Genomic DNA, 24159 nt, shown 5'->3' with positions numbered 1-24159 from the left:
CACCGCCGGGATAGTTGGAGAGATAGCCACGTACTTAGACGGTACATGGTTGAGGGGGAAGTGGGAAAACAAAAAGAAGAACTTGCTTAAATAGAAAGCCAGGTTTCTTAGTTCTATCCATTGATTGTAATACTTTTAAGATGTGAGAATCTTGGAAGTTATACAACTATCATGACATCACTTTGTAGATGTAGTCAACCAATCACTGGCAAGGCGTTGTCACCCTTGATCTGCAATATGGAACATGTTGAATACTTAGAATAATCTTTGTATTGATCTTCAATTCTGCCGAAATAAAAATGTCCAGGAAAAAAATGAATGTGAAAGTTCCTAGACGCCATCGCTCTGCACCTGTACATATACATACAGTAATCAACATATCTTCAACTTTCAATAGCAAATGATACAACCATATTTCAGAACTTTCGTGACGAGCGCTTCTTCTTCTGACTGGAAGGACTGATATTCACTTCTACCATGCGTTGGAGTCTTCCCTCAGAAGCTCGGGGTGGATGCCCAGACGAGCGAGGGATATCCTCACTTCGTGAACCCCCGTACAGTGCAGATTTGGAGCGCTGAGATGGGTTTGGATTGGAGGTGCTGGGTTCGGGGGATCCACGCGGGCTGGAAGTGAGGTCAATCACTTCGGATGCCTGGGAAGCGGGGATTTGGGAGGTGGGTTCGGATTCAACCACCCGCCGGGAGAGTTTGAAGCGAGTAGGTGCGGCGGGAGATTCCGTTTCAAGTGGTGAAGGGAATGAGGTTTGTTTTTTAAACTTGGTATCCCCTTGGGCACTTATTGGTGGGCTGTGCGATCGCGAGGTGAATGCCCGTGGGGAGTCAAGTGGTGAGAAATTGAGGTCCAGGTAGGAGTGCTGCACACTGTCTTCCAACCGCTCTGGGCTTTGATTGCCTTCACTGATATTGTCTTCGCTGTTGTTGGCTTTACTGTTATTGTCTTCGCTACTGCTGTCTTCACTGATGTTGCCTTCGCTGTTGTTCTCTTCACTGGTGACGAGTGACTCGCCTGGCTCCGATGGCCCATTTCTTAGTCTGTTCAAAAGATCTCTCCACGATTCAGAAGAGCTGGCAGGAGCTGCATTGTTCTTTTCACTCCTCGTATCTCTTTTTACAAATAGAGAACCAGAATCGGAACCGCCATCATTACCGCTATGGTCGATAGTGGACAGAAGTGAGCCAGACTGAGGGCCGTTGTCCCCCGAATCACAAAGCGGCACAGGATTTTCGTTAACAACCTGACGCTCATGTTCTTGATGCCCAGACATCTCTTCATCCTCAGGATCATCCGCGAAGGATTGATTTGCAGATGTGTATGACAACGCGGAGGGTTCCTCGTCCCGGTTGACTAAAGCAGATGGAGTTTCCCCTCCGATGAGGGTATGGCCTTCAAGCTCGCGGCTGAGCTCAGCACCAGGGGTCATTTGCTGCCAGGATCGAGCAGAGTGAAACCCGGTGAACGAAGGCGACGGGATCGGAGTAGTAATACTGCGCTCATCAGATCCACTTTGGACCTGGATCTGCGGCAGGCCTCTGCCAGGGGTTTGTTGGATAGGTTCATCGGGCATTCCCGGGGATTCGCGAGGGGACCCGAGATGAGTGACTTCATTTCCGATGGTGACAAAGGTTGTGTCGTCAAGATATATTTCCTCGGAAAGAGCTGGTTGGGCATTCGGTACGGTTTCCTGAACTACAGACACACTTGGATATGTAAGCACGAGCCGTCCACTAGAGTTTATTTCACTGACATGCTACCTTCTCGAGTATTGTTCTGATCCTCAGATTTGGCACCCGAATGTGCTGCAGGCTGGAGAAGCTTCGGATCGCTAAGTTCCGCAAAGGCAAGCTCGCGATAGCCGTCATCCTCTCCCTCATCGTTGGCTAGGTCTGGTACTTCAAACTTGCTGAATTGACGGGGCTCGTCATACTCGCTGGATGTTGACGGAGGCTTTCGGTCCCGCTTGGCCAGCAGTACATTAATTAACACATGGTCTTTAATAGAGCGCACCTCAGCTACTCGGTACTCAGACATTTGAGGCTGCCAGTTTGTGGCTTTGGACATGTCTAGCTGCCGGAATGCAATGATTGCACCGACCTTTACCTCGCTCTCAGTCAAATCAGGAACAGAACTCAGGTCGGCAGGAATCGAAGGCAGGTCATCGAAGGTAGGATTGGGTGGTTGTTCAGGTTCAGGGGCATCGTCATAATCCATCTGATCACCTTCAGCTTCGCCTGCATAGTGGCCTTCATAGTAGGGAGCAGCTTCGCCTTCCCAATGACCCTCATAATTGGCTTGGTCATCTGCGCCTTGGTATTGATCATCATAGCCGTAGTAATTTCCATTTTCATCGTATTCCTCCTGCTCCGCATGTCCTTCATAGACCTGAACACGCTGCTTTCTCTTCCGCTTTTTACTGGGGCCTTTGAGCTCACGAATCAATGCATTGGCTTCTTGATCCCAACGTTGAACAAAAGGATAAGGAGGCGCAGTCATATCAACTTGGGGATAGAGACACTCGACGGCACGGATGACAAGCTTGTTTTGCCAATCAATGTCGGATGCATCTTCATCCTCTTGCATCTGGTCGGCATCGTCTTGAACGTCTTGCGTAGGTTTGTTTCGGCGTCCACCTGCACTAGCTTTAGCAGCAAGCCTTCTTCGTGCTTCTTCTTCCTCTTCCTTGGTCTTCGGGGTTCGCATTCCTAGCGATCCAAACAGCATGCGTCGTGAGCTAGCTACGTCCAGGGTACGTCGGTTCGAACGTTCCTGCTCCATCTGACCCTCACCGAGCACTTCTTCTGAAACAGAGGGCTGTCCAACGGCAGATGCAGCGGGCGGGACATTTTCTTTCTCCGATGTCTCGCTCACATCAACACCATTACCCGAGGCAAGATCGCGAAGCAGTTTCTCGCGCCTTGCTTCGAACTCTTTCTTGTCTTGTTCTTTCTTTTCTCGCTTTTGCTTCTTGCTGGAAGATTCGGCAGATTCTTGTTCCTGTTCCACAGGTGGTTGGGGTTTCACGAACGGATTCGGGTCAAGATATTGTTCCGGAGTATGCCAGCCTCCATGGCTGTCTTCCCACGCCCGCAATGCATCAAAACCTGCTTGTTGGGGGAGAGCGCCTAGCTGCTTGAGCTTGGATAGACGGCGGCGTAGTTTGATGCGGTTGTTGCTCTTTTTGGTACGGATGGACCCTTCACCAGGAGGGCCCACAGAAACCGGTTGTTGGACCTTCTCGACAGGTGGGGCGGCTTCCTCTTCCTCTTCTGAGTCTGATGAATCCGAGTCTTCGGAGCTCGAAGATGAATCAGAATCAGAATCATCATCAGAATCGCTGTCTGAAGAAGACGTAGATGACTCGGATGAATCGGAATCGGAAGATACAGCAGCACTTCCCTCCACCTGTGGGGCCTGTGGAAATTGTGGGAGATCAGGCATATCCTCATCCTCCTGCTCATCTCCATTGTTAAATCTCACAGCCTTTGAGGTCCGGGGAGATGAGTCGTCTGCGCGAGACCGCTTGCTCGAAAGAGACGAGGCAGCTGCAAGTGATCCCTTGGAAGTTGGTCGCTTGGCTATCGAGGTGGCACGTAATGGGTGTCCACTGGCATTCCGAGTCTGGTTCCTGATATCAACAAATTGAGAAGCCTCTTCAAAGTCCTCTTTGAGCGCTTGGAGTTCGCTCTCCAATTCATCTTCTCGAATTTCGGGCATCTCGGACATATCTGCTTCACTGTCGGATTCCGCGGTGCGGTCAACAGGATGACGAATGACTGTGCCTAGGGACTCTTCATGCTCGGCCGGCATAACAGAAAGCTCCTTTCCAAATCCGGTGTTAGGAGGCGGAAGCCAGTCTCCATCACCTTCTTCATCGGCGTGGACTCCCTCAGTTACATACTCTGGAGCGTGCTCCCAGCCAGAAAAAACCGTGCGCCGTTTCTTCCTTGGAGGTATGGTAATTGCAGGTCGTGTGGAAGTAGTTCTTTTCAAGAATGGTAACCCGAAAGGCACGCCGTCAATCAGATGCTTGCCATCGGCAGTAATTTGGTGGCGACCACACAGCCTTCTGGCCCGAAGGTCTGCCAATTGAAGGGCACGGATGCTAGCAAGTGATAAATTAGTCCAGTGTACGATATTGAGACAGTTGTAACATGCACATACACGAGTTCATCTCCATCTCGGAGCAAGCCATCAACCTCCATAAAATGGAGACATTCCGACCCAGCCACTTCGACAACATAATCTTCTAATCCCCACTGGCCACTGAACTCCGCATCAAAGACGCTGGGTTCGGTTTCCAGCGGCACAACTTCGTTCACGTCCTCGAGGAGTTGTGCGACCGTATAACCACCATTCGAGAAGGCAATGTTCGGGGTGCGAGACGATGCGACAGCTGCGCTTGATGCTGGGCGCTGAGTCCCATATTCGCCTAGCACAGAAGTAGACGAAGTTGTCGTCCAGAGAATGCGCGTGACCGGTAGGCCATGTCGCGAGATGACAAGGTGGAGACGCATGGTGGATGGCCAGTTGCGAGCTAAATCATTGACGCGGCGAAGGGACTTTTTCGTGTTGCTGTTGGAGGGGTTTGAGTTGAGTACTTGGACGTAATGCTTCGATGCGGAGTTAACCTAGTTGTCCCAAGCTGATCTAGCAGATTGGATTAGGATTCAATGTGAGAACAGGCCCATATGGTTGGGACATATGTTCAAGTGGAAGAGGAGAGCAACATTGGAACTGATCAGAGCTCAATCCGCGTGGAAGGTACGCTAGCCGCTCTTGGAATAGCGTACATCCTCGTATTTCTATACTCAATGATATCGGCCTCATTGGATTGGGCTTATTCTTTAGACTACGTGTATGTAAAATAAAATATAGTTTAGTGTTCAACAAGTGCTACACTAGATGAATTAAATTATAGATCCCCAAAGACACTAACGCCGCCATAGGCCTATGATGCATGTCAAGTGAAAGAAAATACATAGTCTTAAAAACACTTTTCAACATTGAAATCTGAGGGGTATCGAGTTCGAAGATAGCAATAAAGCAGTTGCTTTGATGGGTAATGCTATTAGTGCCGGAATAACCACTGGTCAAGTGCCATGAAACTCCACTTAATTTCAAACCCAGACACCGAACGTGAAAGAGGAGAGAATATGACCAAATTAGTGAGACCAAACAACCTATTGAGACAATAGCCTCAACTGCCTGGACTTCGCGGCACAGGCTTCCGATTAGGAACGCCCAAGTTCATAGGACGAAGGTTATTTCGTGAAGGCTGGCGTTGCACAGCTTGGGGGGCGTTCAGCTGATTCCCCGCAACAGGCTCATATTGTGGTGGACTTTCTTCATCAACACCGTTCCGAGGGATTTTCATCATGCTGGCTGGGCGTCTCACGGGGGATGCAGGAGGCGATCCAGATTGGGATTCCGGCGGTGTGGTAGGTAGCATGTCGAAGGATTCCGAGGAGGCGCGATTGCCTCGGCGACGAGGCGCCGAGGAACCTTCTGCCGCGGGCCCATCCTCAAGCGCCTTACCCGGTTGGGCTGCGTACTTGGCATCAGTTCCAGATTCTACTGTGCTTTGTGATGAGGCGTCTGGTGGGTGATACTCGCGGCGTGGTCCATCCACTGGACTCAGGTGGTCTCCCATGGCATCCTCGTAACTGGGTGGTGCATCGTCATATACATCACCAGAATTGACGGGCACAGGCTCGCCAGTTGGCCGTGGTGGCATTGGTGGCCGGTTGGTTCCAGCCTCTGTTGGCAAGCTGGGCTGGGGTTTCTGTTTAGTAGATGACGGGTGAAGGGATGCAGCGGCCATTGCATCTAAAAGGGCCTGTGGTGGAGCGATTCCTGAGAATACTCTGACTGGCATTCGCAAGGGAAGAACGATAAGTTGAGGCTATGCTATGGTCAGCCAAGAGACAGCTCTAGGGATAGAGGATTCAACATACCTGCATTTCCCAGGCATTTCCATGAGTCAAGCCCACTCGGACTTCCAGCTCGTAAGATCTTTCAATGTTACATGTCTCAAAAGATGGTGCCACTGAGTTAGGCAAAGGATACTGGTTCCACAGCTTTGGATCAATAATCCAATCAGTGCCTACGGGGTCCTCTGGCTTGCCCAGCGGGATACTCATATTGCTACGGCTCATGATAACCCATGAGCCGCTTTCAGTGCGGTTGAGGTCATGGGCCAAAATTTTCGTGTAGGATATTAGTTCCACCTGCAACATCTGAAGGAAGATTACGTCCGGCCCATCGGTCAGCTTTTTAGCGAGGAGACGGAGGGGGACAGGTTCGTTGCAGGTGAGAATAGATGGGTTTGGGAGTCGAGCATCTACAGACACCCGAGGGGGCTCTGCACATGTCTCTCGGGGCGCGGAATGACCCCGTGAGAAGATACTCTTCTTCTTGGATGGAACATGGATTTTGGAGAATTGGTGTTGCCGCCTGGCGTAGGTTTCCTCGTTGGGATTGCCTACTCTTGGTGGCTCGATTGGAAGGAAGTTTAGGGGTACAATCTAAGAAACCAATTAGCGAGTGCGACAATAGCATATTATCCGCACATATCACTTACCGATCTGATGTTTTCTTTGTAGAATTGCGGCCTGATAACTGTGGCCTTGACAAAGTATTTGATATCTGCTACACCCGGGAATCCGCTTAAAGATGGTGGGAGAGTCTTTCTGACGTGTCGGTTGGTGTCTTTAGCTACCTCGACTTTCAACCCGGAAAAATTTAGATTGGTGAGCATGCTGTTGGTGGTGCTGCATGAATTATTGAAGGGGAACTAATAGAGCGTTAAAGATATCCTCACTACCATAGAATAGATTGTTCACCTTGAATTCGAAAGGGTACTCATATGACCCTGCGGCAAATGTATATGAAGGCGCAGGGGATCCATTCTGCATCACACCCGGTGTCGGGAAGACGGTAGCAACCTTGTACAAGATCTGCACTCATTGGTCAACCCATGCTCCTACCAATGTTTTATCCCAACTATAGGTATAATAACCACATCCTCTCACCTTGTGAACCTCAAGCTCCGTTCGCTTTTTGTCCGAGTGCACATTTTGAGGATACTTGGGACCGGATAGACGAGTACGGCTCTCGCACTCCAATTTGACTTGAATGGCTCCGATGGCTGCTTCAGTCGGTAGCTGTAACACAACCTTGCCCTTGAGGAAGTCCAGATTTGTGTAATGGGTGTGGCGGCTGTCCAAGACGATATTTGCGGACATGGCGGCGGGCGCCCGGGCCCTGGCGGGGCTCTCTCTTCGATTGGTGGCGGCGTTCGAAGGGTCAAACAGGGAAATGCGATCACTGGAAAATAATGCGACAAGGATTCAGCTCTTAGAAGATGCAAATAATGTACGGCTCGGCGCGAAAAGATGTCGTGGGGGGCGTAGGACGGGGGGAGAATGCGGATTATATGCGCAGGGTCCCGGAATGACGTCTCGAGTGTTCGCCGATCAACTGATTGCCAAGCAAACATACAACTGTCACAGTCTCGCCCAGTATGGTCAGGGACTTTTGTAAGATTAAAGACTAGAAGATTGGATTAGGCATGCTGCGCCTCAATCACATCACAGCCACACTTTTAAGACAAAGGGCCCATTCCGCGAGTATCCATACACTATAAGTTCCAAGGGTTGTCCGGAGTACTCTCTTGTACTCCGTACGCTCTTTCATAACTACAACATACTTGGATAGTAAATAGATAATTTTGAAATCTAGTCTCTTTTTTTACTAAGTGATTTACTAAATTTATTTCACTATACAAAAATATATTCATAGATAGTAAGGCAAGATTCGAAGAATATGAAGAAAAATCCCCTGAACTTCCACTCTAGGCACCACAATTTCTATATCAGACCCACAGCAAGCCACAACAAGGCTGAGGGAACTCCAAATATACCCGGCAATAACTTTTTCAAAGTCCTTCCTTTGCTAACATGTCTAGTGAACAGGCAGCCTTTTAGTCTCAAGCAACCCAATCAAACTGTAACACATACCTGCAATGTCCAAGTAAAATGCAATGGCATTAAACCTGCAAGAAGATCAGCCCAATGCCCAAAGTGCAATCTGCAATCAACTAACTTCCGTTTGTTGCCTGTTACTTCGCCGGCTAGCCACTTGAGCCGGTTGGTCCAGTTGATCAGGTCCAGATGGCTCACGCCCATTAGGGTTCCTTTGTACCCTGCATCGCCTCCCCAATGGCTACTAGACACGCTCACTAGGCCATCATTGGGTCCTTCGATCTCCGCAAGTACTCGGTGCGAGAGCCGAAAGGCAGACCATATACTTGGATCAACTGCTGCTCCATAAGAGAAATATCTTGGGAATGTTAATAGGGCGTAAAGTGGGGAGAATATGTGGCACTTACCTGACATCCTTCACATCTGGGGTATTGGGGTTGAAGGTCTCGGTCATGTATTTTCGTGTTAGCTGACCGAATGCACCTGTCTCGACATTTAGTCGATTAAGGGCATAATAGATCTGAGGTAGGCGATCGGCTGCACAGAAATAAATGTTACCTTCTAAGTTATCTCAGGAACCGATTAAATAGGCACAAACCTCCAATCTGATCAAATACATAGTCCGCCACAGATGAGCCTATTAGACAGTTAGCAAGAAGGTGAATAAGAAGCTATGCTATGCCAGACCTCGATGTGGAGATGCGATAGTGGTCAGTGACAAGACTTTGAACTTTTCTGGTCGTATGCGACTAATCATATATCGTGAATCAAGTCCGCTATGCAGGCCATTAGCTTGCCATGTATAGTATGGTTCTCTCGGTATGTCTCACCCCTAATCACAGATAAGCATTAACCCTACCACAATGACTAAGAGGTCTTACCATGCTATGACTATACATAAATCAGTCAGAATATGTCGATATGCGTAAGCGGGAAATGAAGGTAACATACGCAATGATATTAACATCTTTCCCTCTAGCGCCGGCCTCGATATTTCGGGCCAATGCTTCAGCCCGCGCTTCAATAGAGCCTGATGGAGGCACTGTCGCCGTAATAACTTCAATACCTCGTGCTGTCAGGGCCTCCTTGATTCCACGCCAGTACTGAACACCGGGTAGGTACGGGCCAGCAAGGCGCAGTTCATCAAACCCAAGCAAGCCATGGGCGAGAACGACGGGGTATTGTGGTGCAGCTAATCGCAAGTCAGCAATTGTCCAAACTGTTCAAGTCAAAAGGAACAAACAATATTTATCACGGATGATTGAGTACTCGTCAACAATTACTCTGCCGTGGTCCTCTAATCGCGGTTCGAGACTTGGTCTGGGTCTGCATGCAGACCCATGATACCACCTGTTGTTAGACTGACATACAGTCTGGCCGTATGAATAGCAGGCTATTGAGGATCGTCTGAGTGCATTTGGAGTACGAATTGCATATTTCATTGTTCTGCCTCGTCCGTAGACAGGTCATCGAATGAGATACGGCGCGGAATGACGCAACGCAAAACGTTGTTGATGCCTCAGGCCAAAAAGGGACTATACTTCAGCCAATTACTACATACATCTTCCACTAAGGATGTACGTGCCCTATAAACGGAAAGAAAAATATATTTAGCTAATTCTTCAGGCTGTGGTAGTCTATGATGAGCGGCCTTTTTGCGTGGGAAGAATTCAAAACAATAATCAGCATTCTAAGCTCTACTAATAAACAAATTTGAAACGCTGGAGGCCTGTTGTGAGGGGCCACCGAACTGCTGGGGGTGGCCAGAAGGGAGACACGCAGAACGAAGTGGCTCTTTGGAATATGACATTGCTGCAAGTCTAAAATGTTTGTCTCAAATGAAATGGGATGTCTTTTTATAATAAGAGGCAATTGATATAGCCGCCAACTGACTTGAGTGGTAGAGGGCCCCCTTAAAACCAACAGGCACTCGTCACCCTGAGATACGCTCAACAGGAGTTGACACTGGCACCTTCTCAGGGGTTCAGACAGCGCATTGAAGCGTCCTGCGCCTCACGTTGCTGTCCATCGGTATTAAGTAAAACAGACAGAGATAAAAATCAGAGGCGTGCTCTCTGGCTTAGTGGGCTGGTGATGTATTTGAAGCTCAACCAAGTATAGCTCTCTATAATAGGCTCGCAATAAGATGGGTCGATACTCAGACTTACCACAGATCGAAAAGCCTAGACTCAAGCCAGACCTTCAGTAACACCATGGGATAAGAATGCGACATGCGTATCCCAAACCGAGCGATCTAGGCTCTATCCAAATCATATACACAGTGATGAACCAAAAAGAAATTGACATTGTCCGACAATTGGATATCGATGAACAGACACGCAAGCGAATTCACGCGAGGAAAAAAAAAGATAACCCGGAATATCTACATTATGCCTTGATCTTCTCAGACGCCTCCGGCTTGACGTCGGTCGTCACACGAATGAGGTCTGCGACCACCTTGTCACCCTGCTTCTTGCCGGCTTCCTTGATCTCCTGGAGCTTGACCTGGGCTTCCTTGTCGGCCTCCTCCTCTGATACCTTGTATCCGCTTGAGTGCTAATGAGACCAGTCAGCTCAGTACTTTGGATATCTCTTGCTATGATCGCCGTTTAGGAGCTGTATCTCACCTCGCCCTCGAACTTCTTGTACTCCTCTTCCTTCTGCTTCCTGTATTCCTCGATCTCCTTCTGGGCCTCTGACTTGGCGTCTCTTATCCGCTGGGTACGGTCTGTATATTGTGAAATAATTAGTTCGATGCGAGAAAATAGCGACAGATAAGTTTGGAATGCGTACACTCTCTGGCTAAATGTGATGTGACGTATTAGTGTCTGTGATGGACAGCGATGAGGGGTAAGCAATGTTTGAACTTACCTTTCTGCACAATCTTCTGGGCCTCTCTCTCGGCCTGACAGTTCCGTGGTTAGTATCTCTAGGCCGCGTTCAACATGCAAGTAAGACCTACATCGAGGAGGGTTTGAATGCCCGCGGAGTTCTGAGCCGACTGTTGTTCACCGTTAGCAGCTGGCCACCAATTCTGAGGTAGATAGCTCACCATATTTGCTATGAGACCTCTCGGCTTTGAAAATAGGATAGGGGGAAAAAGGCTGGACAGGAACGATTAAACGGCGAGTCTGGAGCTCCGGGCCCAGGTCCATCGGAGCCACGCATCGCCCCCCAGAGCGGTGGGGGTTCTGCCATCAAACGCCGCCCGGTGATCGATAAACTGATAATCCCGGACGGTCGTTTTGATGAACAGTTGACAGCTCAAAAGATTGTTTGTGACCATTATCCGCTGAATCTTGTGTTAGACTGTGCCCTCACTTGTCCTCCAATGTCTCGCGCAGCAAAATTCACATTGGCAGCCACTGGCCTCGGCACAATGGGTATTGTCTGGTTTGTCCACTGGGCACAAGAGGCGGATAGAGCGGTATGTTACAGCGTCAATTCTCTATTTTTGATATATACTTATTTTTTGAATCTTAGGCTATGCACAGAGGAGTTGAACGTGATATGGAAAAGCAGCGTATCCGACTAGAACGCCAGGCCGACTTTGAGATGCAAAAGACCCTCGAACAGGAGTACCTCAAGCTCCAGACGGTACACAGCACCACCGGCGACCCAAATACAACTAGTCAAAACACGACTCCGGGGTCTTAATTCAAGTGTTTGACTGTGAGTACCGTGCTGTATTCTATTGCGCGATCTAGTCTGTGGTGCGGTCTGGATGGGCTCTGGCTATACCAATGAATTCAACGGCGGCCAGGTTACTGATGCATGGGAACAAGGAGTTAAAGTTGTTTGCATATGTGACGTTGTACAAATATTTAAACATGTGGTGTATAATATACCCTCATCTGTACCATATAGCATGAAATCGTCTCTCTATCAGTTTTGTCGTTGTCTGGCCGAATAGTGTGGTTAATGCTGTACTCTCCAAGTAATTTGGGGGTTTATATGATTACAAGCAGAGCTTAAGGCTTAGTAAGTTAAATACCGCTGCGGCAACAATCATCGGGCGTCCTGTTATGACTTTGTGGCCTGCAATATACTATGGGCCCATACTGTCTGGACAGGTGCCGCCGTCGGTCGCAGCAATATTCCAGTTCCAACCTTGAAAGATTTCTTTAAAGACCTAGCGATATCGCTTCCTAGGTCCTTATCCTCAATATACACGGAGCTCCTATCGCACTAAAGCTGTTCTTGCACATCATCTTTGCGGGCTTTATATGCTCCATGTGGGCAGTGGGCCGTAACCGTACTCAATACAGCTCATTTTCATGGGCTCGATAACAAATGAGGCTTTTCTTAAAAAGATTTTAAGATCTATTTATAAATGAAATTAACTTGACTTTATTCGTCAAGTATGGATTGGATGTGGTTTCCGGAAACAGGCATTCCCAATCCGGAAGCATGAATTGATACAACTCACGAGCCTCCGACCAAAGCCAATTCTAAATCTAGTGATAATCTCATCTTAACCTGAAGGCAGAATCTATTTTTCACCTCCCCATGTATCATGAAAAGCCTGGCACCTACGCGGTGATGCTGGCCATGACATTCAAACAACGGCCCCTCCCCATCATCCTGATAGTTCTATCAGTGATATGTGCTTTTGGAGTTACAGTCAAGTCCTACAAATCCTTTTATATCTCTGGATCAGATTATGCTCCTAGCAACAATTTGCAAAGAGTCGCCAAAGTGTCCATGCTATACGGAAAGACGAACCATATGTATGAAAGAGCGCTACAAAGCCATGAACGCCACGGGAAACGATGGGGTTACCCCATGCATATCCTGCGACAGGATATCTCAGTCGGATTCTGGAATAAACCAAGCTATCTAATATCCTTGGTGATCAATGAAATGGCCAAGCCAGCCGGCGAGAGAATGGAGTGGTTGATGTATGTCTTTTCTTTCTTTGTATTTGCTGGAAAATTACTGACTCTTGCAGGTGGGTAGATGCAGACTCGATTATACTAAACCACGATATTCCCGTGGAAATCTTCCTTCCGCCTTCAGACTTGGAGGATATACATCTGGTGGCAACTCAGGACCAAAACGGCCTTAACACGGGAATAATGTTCCTGCATGTCCACCCTTGGATGATCAGTTTCCTTACCGAATCACTGGGCTATCCTCTTTATCTCCCTCAGGTTGACCTCGGTCGGTCTGCCGATCAGGAAAGTATGAGACATGTGCTCAACAAGACGACAGGGGGTCCAAAGGGACAGGGTTACGCAGATGGAGTCTCCTATCTGCCACGGCCATGGATCAATACCTATGAATGGGACTGGGCCTATGAAGGCAAAAGGGGAGACCTGCTCGTGCACTTCCCGGGTCTAGAGGAGCGCCGATGGCCGCATATGGCTAAATGGTTGAATATCGTGGAGACGACTCCTCATGAGTGGAACTTGCCTCTTGAAGAGACTGGATATATCAACAAGACCACATCTTACTGGTCACAGATACGAAGTGCGAAGGAAAGCATCAAGGATGTGGAGAAGAAACTGCAGTCTGGGGAGGCATTGCCTGGAAATACGAAAGAGGCAATCGATGCACTCAAGAAAACATTGCGTGAGAAATCAGACAATATGGAGCTGGTACAGCAATATACAGAGGATCTTAATGCGTTGGTCGGGGTGGCATAGGCTTTTGTTGAATATTTTCATTGAATGTGGAAGGTATAATTCGTCATCAGCTTTTTCAAAATGTCTTGATCAAATTTTTCAAAATCTATTTCTTTGTTATGAATCTGAATATAATCTTTCTAACACTTCTCAGCTTTTTTTTTTATCCAAATTAGGATAATTTCTCAAATGATACAAATCCGTCCAGAAATCCTTCGTATCATTATATCCCTTACCATATGCACCCATGCCTCTCGTAGAAACCTATATACTCATACTAAACCGGGTAATATATAGCGAATTCCCAATCGAGTATTCTAGCCAGCCCACCATCTTTCACTATAACATTACCTAAATTAACATCACCGTGAGTAAGGACGTAGGGTTCAAATTTAGGCTGACATTTCTTCGGATTTTCTAGGACTTGTTAAGGGAACGATCGTATAGGTGCATCGTGGAGAGTAAGGTGCAGTTCCATACCCAAAGGTGCTTGCTTGGGCTTCAGCAGGATGGCACTCTGGATGATAATGGTCCGAATTTAGTTTTGCGTAGACGAGGCCAAGGTGACAAACATCAGGCCACGGCACCAGATTTCCTTCACCAGCTCAGCCAGTAATCGAATACAGATATCGATCAACATTGCACACCACTTAACAAGAGCAGATTATATGGGGCATCTTTCAAGATCATATGCGCCGTATGTAGCTACACAGTCGTGGGAAAAGGGACTACAACGCATCTCTGGCCATACGTTTCTTGTGAAATAGAGATATATCATGTTCTCCAAAGAGTCCAGGAGTCAGCGATCCCTATGTCCCTCGGCCCAATCGATCTAAATAAGAATTTTTTTTCCCTCTACAGACCTGGTGAGATTCGACATATGCTACTCATGGGGCGGGATGGTGAGACTATTAATAGTATAGAGCATTCTCTAAGACTGTAAAGGCAGATTCGACGCCCTAGGAAAGAAATAAACTCCCAGGAGGTGATGCATGGGGATTTTCACTTAGACAACCTACTATGGAATGAGGATTTGCAGCGTCTGCTGAGCATTGACTTCCACCGTTCGCAATTGAACTGTGAACTGAAGAGACGGTACATTCGGTCAAAAAGAAGAAATTCAGAAGCAGTGTCGGAACCCCAGAAATCTATTCGGATAAATTTTTGGTCAATAAAACACTACACAAGTCTTCCAAGTTAAAATACATATGAGTCTTGGGGGGCAAATGATTGGATTTGTTGAGCGAAAAAAGCGGTAAGAAAGTGAACGCTCAAATGGAAGGTCAGAAATCTGGTAGACCTCATATTCCGGCATACCATCAATATTATGTCATGTCAATCGACGTCCATATTTATGTGGACTATTCCAATTCTACAGACTGGAACTCCGCTTTCATGTGTACAACATCTCCATGCGCCGTGCAAGGTCTGGACTCATGTTTCCTCGCCGAGTCACCGCCATCTTTACTTCCAGTCTGATAGCGTGTGCGCTATTTTTAGTCTACTCCTACTTGAACAGTGTATTTATTGATCAGCCATCCCAGTATGAGCCCACCCGAAGCAAAGTATTGAAATTGAACACTGAATCTGGCATAGGAACTACTTCCGATGGACCGTCGAAAGCTCCTCACACTCCTCCACGGTCCACGAACTATACAATCCCTACAGACACCCAATTACTAGAACCATATTTATTGGCCACACAGGGAAAACATTCTGGCTTGCGGAACCATTAAGGTTCACCGAATCATTAGGAAAGAAGGTTATCATTTTGGACGTCGACAGTCGCTATCTTGATGGCCCTAAGGGTCTTTTGAGCAAAGCTCCATTGAACGTAACCGAACTCCCCCCAGATACCAGTGGTAGACTCAATCACTTCATGTTCGGTAAGTAGTCAGAATTCCATCTAATTCTACTTCCTGACAGATGAGCATAGCAATGATTCACGGCTACGACTACCGACTAGTTCAAATCCCTAGAGCAGTTGGGCGAACCGGAACGTGGACCAAAGTCACTGCAATCAAAGAAGCGCTGAAGCATTACAAATACGTTGTATTCATAGATGCAGATGCCATGATTCTCTACCCCAATCTACCTATTGAATGGCTATTCAACTACTGGGAGATCACTCCGGAGACTCTAGTTGCCATGGCACTCGATCCAGAAGCACCTCACAATCATGATTGGAACGGCCGAACATTTCTCAACACTGGCTTTATTATTGCCCAGCAGAGCCCTCGTACCCATGAACTCTTTAAGGCATGGGAGACTTGTCCCACCGAAACACGTTATCCAGACTGCGCGAGGTGGGGTCGGGAATGGCCACATGAGCAATCTGCATTTGGGAACCATGTTAGGTATGACTTCAACAGATCGGAAGACATCCGTGTTTTGTCTTGTGCAGAGGCAAATGGGTGCCCTGAGGTCGCATCTACCGGGTGTGTTGGGGAGCTTGTGAGGCACTATTGGGGCGACAAGAGATCACTGCCAGCTGCTGTGGGGGATGCGGTCTTGTATTATTTTTTGCCGCAATTGCATGGGTCTTTCTATCACAACTCTCGAGCTCTGGTGGTGAATAGAACTGAGCGTGCATTCACATGAAATATGGATGGAAGGGCACGATGGATAGGTACTATTTACATTTAGGTGCATGGTATATAACATGGAGAAACCAATGAATCGACTATGTACTTTGGTTGAGCAAACGTACTATAGGTTCTTTTGTTCGCTTTCAATCTATATTTGATGATGTACAAAGTGTGACTTTCACGTGTACCGAAAATCAAGATATTAAAAGTCTTTGGAGAGATGAAGCTGTTGATAGGTCAATATTCGCTTTATCTCGGGACTTTCTATAAGAACAAGGTATCACAGAAGTCATACCAATTTCGAGGCCTGTCCTATATCAAGTATAAGCACATATTTATAACGAGGCCGGCTACTCTCGGAGGCCGGTAGCATTCCGGCCTCCGAACGCTAGGAAAGTCTAAACTAGACTTATCGTCCAATCAAAAGATGGGATCTGAGGATCACCGCTTGGCAGCGCTTGGACTATAGAGCATCATGACTTGAAATAGATCATATTTTGGCCGTCATCCGTAATATTTTATCACTGAATGGTCAATTTTTCCGTTATAAGCATTTGAAACACAGAGATTGGCATTGGTCACTACAAAATTCCATTAAATTCCAGGTAAAGTAGTCAAATCGCCTTTCAAACCCCATGCTGTATCGGGACTAGCGCCACCCCCGTGACCGCCCTCTGCCCTCTCTCACTGGGCAATTGTATAGCTCATCTGGATATCCAGAGGACTGTCAAAATATCTTATTCTGGCCGAATACACTCATATAAAGTGCCTCGAATGTTATAAAGGATAGACAGAACCAATTTCCATCATGCAGCACCGGATGCCACCGGGCCCACGCTATCTCTTATTCTCTTTCGTAATGAGGACTTGAGGCCGGAATTGTTACCGGCCTCAAAGTATTATAAGAATCTGCTCCTCACCCGCCCAAATTCTCAAAGTTCCAATTCTCTTTTCATCTCTCAAGGTCTCCTGGCTTCTTCCTCATCTTTTTTTCACCAATTTCCTCTACTTCAGAGGCTCTTTCTTGACTTGGTCTTCGGACATATACATCTACACTATTCCCTATACTACCCCAACATACCATAGACTCCTAGTCCTTTCTCTTCTGTGTCTTATCTCATATCATCATGACTCGAACCTATGTGCCCTACCCTTCCCCTACTACCCTGAAGCGGTTCCCTCACATCCATGATGACCCTTCATCCATCTCCCATTCCCTAGATCCTTTCACTATCACCACCAAGACAGGCTTCTTGCCCTATGAAACTGCACCTACTGAACTACCAGAGGAATTTAGTGCTCTGCTGTCACTGGTCAATCGTCTCCCTGTCGTCCGGCTCGATGGCAAGCCCGGTCTGTTGGCTACCTATGAGCTTGGCCCTGCTGTTAAGGCTGAACTTACCGACCTGACTGACGAGGTTGAGAAGCTCGTTCTCGCCGATGGCTCGCATGATCGCTTTACTATTGCTGCCGTTTTCCGAGACTATACCTTCCTGGCCTCGTCTTACCTGCTCGAGCCTTGCTGGGAGCACTGGAACAATGACCCGGAGGGTGGGTATGGACTTGGTCGGGATGTCTTGCCCCAGTCCATTGCTCGTCCCATGTATCGCTGTGCTGAGATGTAAGTCCTCTACCTTTCTACCCTTCTTTTCTTACTTGGTCATCTTGTGGCTCATTTTAACACACATCGTCATATAACAATTCTTTAACTAATAACTCTCTCTAGATTGAATCTACCACCTTTTATGTCATATGCTGCCTCCTATGCTCTGTTCAACTACACCGTCGCCGACCCTGCTAAGGGTCTGAGTGAGTATTCGAATCTTCGTCTGATTCGCTCATTCGAGAAAGGTCTCGACCCCAAGAGCTCTGAAGCAGGCTTCATCCTGACTCACGTCGACATGGTCAAGGAGACTGGCCCGCTCATTGCCGGTGTTTTGAAGATCGTTGATTCGCTTGAGCAACATGGCTCCCGACAGGAAATTAACGACGGATTCCGAGAGATCCTAAGGTCGATGGAGAAAATCGAAACATCCATGGAAGGTACGCAACCCTAATCATTCTAATGATTCTGTCCTTAGTCTTCTAGACTGACATCAAAATAGACATGTGGGGTAACTCCAAGCCATCGGAGTACCTCTCCTTCCGCGTCTTCATCTTCGGCATCACCAACCAATCCATGTTCCCGAACGGTGTGGTATACGAAGGTTGTGAGGACAACAAACCCCTGTATTTCCGCGGTGAGAGTGGCGCCAACGACAGCATCGTAAGCAATCCAACAAAATTGAACATAACCAAACCCAACTAACCGCACCCCAGATCCCCCTCCTAGACCACCTCTGCGAAATCCCCATGCCCGAAACACCCCTTACCAAAATCCTCCACGAATTCCGCGCCTATCGCCCTCTCCCACACCGTGAATTCCTAACTTACATCCGCGAAAAGTCCGAAGAAATTGGCGTCCAGAACTACGCCATCCAAGATTCTGAGACTGCAGTACTCTTCCTGCGCACGCTAAATCACATTCGCAGTTTCCGCTGGCGACACTGGCTGTTCGCGCGTGAGTATATCATTCGTCGTACACCGCATCCTACCGCTACGGGCGGTAGTCCCATCGTAACCGTGAGTAAAGTCTGATTTCTTTGCTATGGTCAATTTACTGATTTTTTTTGGGTTTCCAGTGGCTTCCGAACCAGCTCTCTGCTGTTATGGAGCTCATGGTTAAAATTTATGATGATAATCTCGCCAAGAAGGATGGTGTCGTTGTATTTGATGGCAAGGAAGATCTCGTTGCCTCACACAGGAAACAGGTTGAGCCTATGATGGAGCTTGTGCGTGATCAGAAGGAGAAGTTGGCTAGGGAGGTTGAGAGGTGGTGCCAGGAACGGGGGGTTTAGATAGCTGGTTTTTTCCCCCTCGATGCTGGCTTTATTCTTATATTTCTTTAGATTGTGAGTTTGCGTTAGGCGTAATACCGTGTTATCTTTCATTTTCGTGTCTGTAACTGTCGGTATTCGAAGTTATCTTGATTATCTACCTATTCAAGCCGATGTTTCACAGAGGCTCAGTATCTACTTCCGCTTTCTAAGTATGTAAGAAATCCCACAGGATTGTAAGTTTTGGTTAGCAAGCTCAGGAGTTTGTCATCTTGTGTTTTCCATCAGCTGATGTCTACATATGCAGGGGTCTACGCTCGATACGTAGTTAGTTCTTGACCGCATTTTCTTTCCCAAGACGGACTAATAACCCGGTAGTCTACGATACGACTAAATGTGGACGAACAAGGCAGTTTTGCGATCAATTTCGTATACATTCATATCATAGTATCCAGGTATCTTTTCTTATCTCTCATCATTGTATCGTACAAAGGTGATGCCCTAGGCGATCATCAACTTTCAAACCGCCCAAGTATCACCAAAATGCTGCCAAGCCCTAAGTGACAATCTTGAGCCCCATTTGCCGTCCATAGTCAATGGCGTCACGAGATACATCGTCGCATCCTTTTAGAATCAAGCCATCGAGCTTTACAGTGGCTGATTCTTCGTTCCGGGCATCTGCGAACATGCGAATGGTACAGCCGGTGATTCTTGTCTGTGACAAGTCAAGGATTTTCAGGTTTGGCAATACTGCCCACAGGTTTCTGACACTCCAATCGTCCATGCCAGCCATGCCAACGACCCCGAGTTCGGTTAATTCTTTCAATTCTGGATTTATCCCGTCGGGATCGTTAATAATATTAAGGAAGTCTTCGCTTTTGATTTTGTGGCAAAGATTCACACGAAGGGTTCGGAGGGGAGCCTTGGAATGAAGTATGAACAGGGAGAGCGTGGCGTTATTGGCCCATGGGGTGTCATTGAGTTCCAGGGTCTTCAGGTTTGGGAGCTCGTTATTTCGCGGTATGAACAAATTCGCAGAATTAGGAGTATCAATAGACCCTGAAAACATGCGTAGAGTCTCAAGGCTGGTGGGAAGGATTGAATAAAAAGTGAGTTTGACAGCCGCGCCCCAAAGTTCTAGTATACGAAGTGGAGGAAGATGTTCCTCCTCCCCCACCGGATCAAATTGGTATGATCGTGGTTGCGCAGGATCCCAGATCAGCCGCAACTCCTCTAGATTGGGATACACAGACTGGATTGTGTTAGCACAAGTGCTGGATATCAGATCCAGAGAAAGCCTACCGATCCCAACCACGGAAGTACATCCATGGCGTTCGAGATGGGACGCGTATTTTGTGAAAACGCAAGAGTTAGACTCTTCATATTCGGAAGATGTTGAGGCCATGTTGATGTGAGTACGGGCCCTCTGGAATTTTTCCAAATACGGAGAAAAACAGCTTTCTCAAGTTTGGGGAGCGTGGATAAAATACTTCCAACACAGGCATGCGAAAGGTCGATGTCTGGTCCACAGACGATACTCTTCAGTTGTCGGAAAACTTTGATCTTCAAGTAGAATTCCTGGGGCTGGTCATGGGGAACCATCAATTCCAGATGCTCTAGTTTGGGGCATCTGCTCAGCATGTCAAGCACCTTAGGCGTAGTAGCTTGAACGAGATTCGCAATGGTGGCATTGGTCAGTTGCGCTCGTGATCGATGGATGTAATTTCGAACAGATGTCCAAGGTACACGAGATCTAGCTCCGGTGAGGTCGACATTCATCCAGAGGCTGGTTAGACCGCCTAGGAATCGGCTCCATCCTTTGCAGACGCGTAGGATTGCCCTATATGCTGTAATGAGCTAGTGGATCTCAGAAATGAGCATTAGATACTTACACAATCTGCTTGAACGAGAAGCGCTGAAGCGTGAGTTCTGCGATCTCCAGTGGAAGTACCGTGAATGGATCACGCCTGTTTCCTCCTGCCAGCTTATCCTGAAGTTTCTTGAGCAACTGCGCGAGGGCCTAGATATAGTTAGTAGGGGAAAGAAGGAGTGAGAGATACAAAAAGAGAATTATCACATTCAGGAGTCAACAAAACGGAAAGCAAAGAAAGAAAAACATACCTTACGGCCCGGGTGATCGGCTGGTAGTTTCTGGAGGGCATATTCGTAGATGTCTCGGGCCTTGTCAAAAGTCCCATCCAGACAAAGGACCTTGGCCAAGCGCATGTATCCCTTTATCCAGAGTCAGTTATGCATTCACAATTGAGAAATCAGCATTGGGTTGGGTAGTTACACGGTCGTCGTTGGGTGCAAGCTTGACCATAGCTTTGGCATCAGCGCGGGCCTGGCTGTACAGTTTCATCTTGGAGTATGTGGCGGCACGATTGTCCAGTACGCTAGTATCCTCACTGTTTGCCTCCAATGCCTAGATGTACGGATGATGAGTATGAGTCGCGACGGAACATACAAGGTAGGGCGTGCCTGGGTGAAGGACTCAATGGCGCCTTGGAAATCACCAACTTTGTAGGCATTTTGGCCTACTTGCTGAAGAGCAGCAGCTTGCTCTGTGTCAACCTTCTTTTTGGATGTTATTCCGCGTAGGATACGCGTACCTGGCTTTGAAGCCATGATGAAAAGCAAGATGTAAACGCGGTTGGTGAGAATTAAGTAGTGGGGTACGATCGAGATATTTAATGCCACGGAAGGGGCAAACAGGACACGATGGTTGGGTCATGGGTTATGCCCACGGATTATGTCAATGCCACGCACTATGGGTGCTTCGCGATACAATTCCGCGATAAAACCAGCAGTCACACCGCCCGTCCTCACTGTGCAACGAACTACACATTTGGCACAAACAGCCCCCCGTACTCCCGTGTTTACTTTCTTCCCCATTCGGCATTCGGAGTTATTTGTATTGACAATAGAAGTGATCGCTGCCATGGAGTCGCATAACCTGCAGGCAGCTTCGACCTATGTCAACAATATCCTGTTGGCAAGGGGCCTGCTAAAAGGTGGTCGCGCCATCGATTTTGCCGACCCAGAAAACGAAGAAGGAGGGACAGACGGCACCATGGCTCGTGTGATTAACTTGGTCAACGATTTAGTATTGAGACGAGATGTGCGTGTGCTTTTCTGAGATGGGACTTCAAAAGCCACTGACAAAATCTAGCGCGAGTCCGAGCACCGCGAGAGTTTATCTACGACTATTCGCACACTGCAAGCCAACGAGGTGGAGCAAACCACGGAGATCGTATGTCTTCATTGTACTTATGCCGCATAGCACGCTAACATCCCTTGCTTGTGCAGGGGAAATTGAAAACGAAGACATCCGAGTTGAGCCGCTCGCTAGCTCTGGCAGAGGCGCAGGAGCGCACATTCAAGTCGAACATGTCCAACGCCGAAGCGAGCATCCGAACTTTCAAGGACCAAGTCCAGCGCATGAAGAGTACTGTCCAACAGGTCCGAGCACAATGCGCCAACGATATTCGCAAGCGGGATCTGGAAATGCAGAAGCTCAAGTCGCATCTGGCTGAGAGACAACGAGGCAAGCGCGAGGGTCTGAGTGTGACTACTATCAATATCAACCCTGCGTCAGATCGATCGCGTCTTCTGGCTAGCGGCGGAGAACGAGTACATGAGCCTGGATATAGCTTGAAGCAGGAGACGACCGACTTCTTAACTGAGTTATGTCAGCATCTCAGTGATGAAAACGATACCCTGATTGAGCTTGCTCGAACCACTGTTCGTACTTTGAAGGACCTACAAGGCTTAACACAAGCTGAGGATTGGAATGGTGAGAATGAGCAGTCGGGTATGGCTATGAGCATGGGAGCTCAGAAGTCTTCTTCAGGGCCTATTACTTCGCTACCAACCTCGTGTGAAGAACTATCCGTTCAGATGGAAGCAGTGCTAGAGCATCTACGAACACTGCTTACCAATCCCTCATTCGTGCCTCTTGAGGAGGTTGAGGTGAGAGACGAGGAGATCAAAAGACTGCGGGAAGGCTGGGTGAAGATGGAATCCCGATGGAAGCAAGCAGTTACCATGATGGGTGGGTGGCAGAGTCGTCTTGCAGACGGAGGTGATTCTATCCAAGCGGAGGAATTGAAGCGCGGCATGAATCTTGATCTTAGTATTAACTCAACTGAGGACATGAGCACACAAAGGTTGCCAGAGTCCAATCCCATCCCGACAATCCTGGAAGACCAAAATGAGGAGGAAGATATGAGTGGATCTGAAGAGAAAGCACAAAATCCCGAGATGCTGAATCCCCCGAAGATGAGGTCCAAGGTTCGCAAAGTACCCGAGCGACCCGATCGCGTTCTGAGGGAACGCAGTGAAAACACCATGACAAAGCGCCCCCGGAAGGTTTCATTCACTCCAGGCTTACAAGGCTCACCATGTGTGGACAATACCGATGATGAGACCCTCAAAATCAAAGCCTATAAAACCGAAACTGTGACCCGCAGGCCAACCAGGCGAAAGACCGAAACAAAGGAACCTAATCAGGTATGCAACGAGAACGATCTCCCAGGATATTCCCAATGGGATCCCGAGGACTAATTCGCCCTATAGCTCAAACCCAATGAATCACTAAGCGTGCACCAAAAGCTCGCCGCCGTCGAAGACGAGGCCCGCGCAGCTCAAAATGAGCAGAAGGAGCGCGAATCACGAAAGAGAAGTCGACCCGAAAAGGCATCCAAGCCGGCAAATCGGCGTCGGAGTACCCTCACCACTGATGAGCTCGACGATCTGATGGGCGTGACCCGGTGAAAGATCAATTGATACCCCCACTAGTCTGCACTGTACATATTTGGAGCGAGTGCATGTAAATATGGAGTCACTTTTGCGAAATCGCGTACGATCGACATGAATTAAATCTAATAATGGATCCCTATTTCGGAGTTAAGATGGACCTCGGTAACTTCGACTTCGGCTTCTCCGCATTATATATCAATTTTGTTTCTTGCTGCATTTACCTTCAACCATTCAATCTCATCATAAAGTAACCCTCCCATTTTGAGGTCTAATCCCGGATACTCCAGGAATGTACTAGTACTAAAA

At 47.8% G+C, this 24159-nt stretch overlaps 10 protein-coding genes across 10 annotated transcripts; 5 read left to right on the top strand and 5 right to left on the bottom strand.

The window, feature by feature from the left end:
- Positions 1-416: 416 nt before the first annotated feature.
- On the bottom strand, positions 417-4533 carry N7479_010141 (uncharacterized protein; the record flags this gene model as incomplete). Its single annotated transcript, XM_057257834.1, has 3 exons — positions 417-1719; positions 1767-4121; positions 4181-4533. The coding sequence occupies 3 exons, from the start codon at positions 4531-4533 to the stop codon at positions 417-419; spliced, it is 4011 nt and encodes a 1336-aa protein (XP_057105292.1).
- Positions 4534-5216: 683 nt separating this feature from the next.
- On the bottom strand, positions 5217-7263 carry N7479_010140 (arrestin (or S-antigen), N-terminal domain protein; the record flags this gene model as incomplete). Its single annotated transcript, XM_057257833.1, has 5 exons — positions 5217-5921; positions 5974-6543; positions 6600-6812; positions 6862-6975; positions 7051-7263. 5 exons carry the CDS (start codon positions 7261-7263, stop codon positions 5217-5219), a joined length of 1815 nt encoding a protein of 604 aa, XP_057105291.1.
- Positions 7264-7955: 692 nt separating this feature from the next.
- N7479_010139 (triglyceride lipase) lies at positions 7956-9471 on the bottom strand (the record flags this gene model as incomplete). Its single annotated transcript, XM_057257832.1, has 10 exons — positions 7956-7981; positions 8038-8072; positions 8123-8359; positions 8409-8538; positions 8600-8638; positions 8689-8777; positions 8832-8833; positions 8883-8892; positions 8953-9193; positions 9372-9471. 10 exons carry the CDS (start codon positions 9469-9471, stop codon positions 7956-7958), a joined length of 909 nt encoding a protein of 302 aa, XP_057105290.1.
- A 918-nt stretch (positions 9472-10389) lies between these two features.
- On the bottom strand, positions 10390-11056 carry N7479_010138 (uncharacterized protein; the record flags this gene model as incomplete). Its single annotated transcript, XM_057257831.1, has 6 exons — positions 10390-10557; positions 10629-10729; positions 10795-10803; positions 10873-10906; positions 10964-11002; positions 11054-11056. 6 exons carry the CDS (start codon positions 11054-11056, stop codon positions 10390-10392), a joined length of 354 nt encoding a protein of 117 aa, XP_057105289.1.
- A 276-nt stretch (positions 11057-11332) lies between these two features.
- On the top strand, positions 11333-11658 carry N7479_010137 (protein PET117; the record flags this gene model as incomplete). The annotated part of the gene is made up of 2 exons (XM_057257830.1): positions 11333-11428; positions 11485-11658. 2 exons carry the CDS (start codon positions 11333-11335, stop codon positions 11656-11658), a joined length of 270 nt encoding a protein of 89 aa, XP_057105288.1.
- An 852-nt stretch (positions 11659-12510) lies between these two features.
- N7479_010136 (glycosyltransferase family 34 protein) lies at positions 12511-13649 on the top strand (the record flags this gene model as incomplete). The annotated part of the gene is made up of 2 exons (XM_057257829.1): positions 12511-12902; positions 12953-13649. 2 exons carry the CDS (start codon positions 12511-12513, stop codon positions 13647-13649), a joined length of 1089 nt encoding a protein of 362 aa, XP_057105287.1.
- Positions 13650-15040: 1391 nt separating this feature from the next.
- On the top strand, positions 15041-16229 carry N7479_010135 (Galactosyl transferase; the record flags this gene model as incomplete). The annotated part of the gene is given in 4 exon segments (XM_057257828.1): positions 15041-15111; positions 15225-15514; positions 15565-15985; positions 16001-16229. The coding sequence occupies 4 exon segments, from the start codon at positions 15041-15043 to the stop codon at positions 16227-16229; spliced, it is 1011 nt and encodes a 336-aa protein (XP_057105286.1).
- Positions 16230-17343: 1114 nt separating this feature from the next.
- On the top strand, positions 17344-19113 carry N7479_010134 (indoleamine 2,3-dioxygenase family protein; the record flags this gene model as incomplete). Its single annotated transcript, XM_057257827.1, has 5 exons — positions 17344-17837; positions 17943-18259; positions 18322-18482; positions 18536-18838; positions 18898-19113. 5 exons carry the CDS (start codon positions 17344-17346, stop codon positions 19111-19113), a joined length of 1491 nt encoding a protein of 496 aa, XP_057105285.1.
- Positions 19114-19648: 535 nt separating this feature from the next.
- N7479_010133 (Leucine Rich Repeat domain protein) lies at positions 19649-21720 on the bottom strand (the record flags this gene model as incomplete). Its single annotated transcript, XM_057257826.1, has 6 exons — positions 19649-20344; positions 20395-20932; positions 20985-21112; positions 21214-21324; positions 21386-21500; positions 21560-21720. The coding sequence occupies 6 exons, from the start codon at positions 21718-21720 to the stop codon at positions 19649-19651; spliced, it is 1749 nt and encodes a 582-aa protein (XP_057105284.1).
- Positions 21721-22033: 313 nt separating this feature from the next.
- On the top strand, positions 22034-23868 carry N7479_010132 (uncharacterized protein; the record flags this gene model as incomplete). The annotated part of the gene is made up of 4 exons (XM_057257825.1): positions 22034-22213; positions 22265-22345; positions 22402-23604; positions 23671-23868. The coding sequence occupies 4 exons, from the start codon at positions 22034-22036 to the stop codon at positions 23866-23868; spliced, it is 1662 nt and encodes a 553-aa protein (XP_057105283.1).
- Positions 23869-24159: the final 291 nt, after the last annotated feature.

The sequence above is a fragment of the Penicillium vulpinum genome (assembly GCF_028829585.1).
Source record: "Penicillium vulpinum strain IBT 29486 chromosome Unknown utg000004l_segment0_segment0, whole genome shotgun sequence".
Lineage (NCBI taxonomy): Eukaryota > Fungi > Ascomycota > Eurotiomycetes > Eurotiales > Aspergillaceae > Penicillium > Penicillium vulpinum.
Note: the sequence above shows the minus strand (reverse complement) of the source record. Positions and strands in the feature narration are given on the sequence as shown.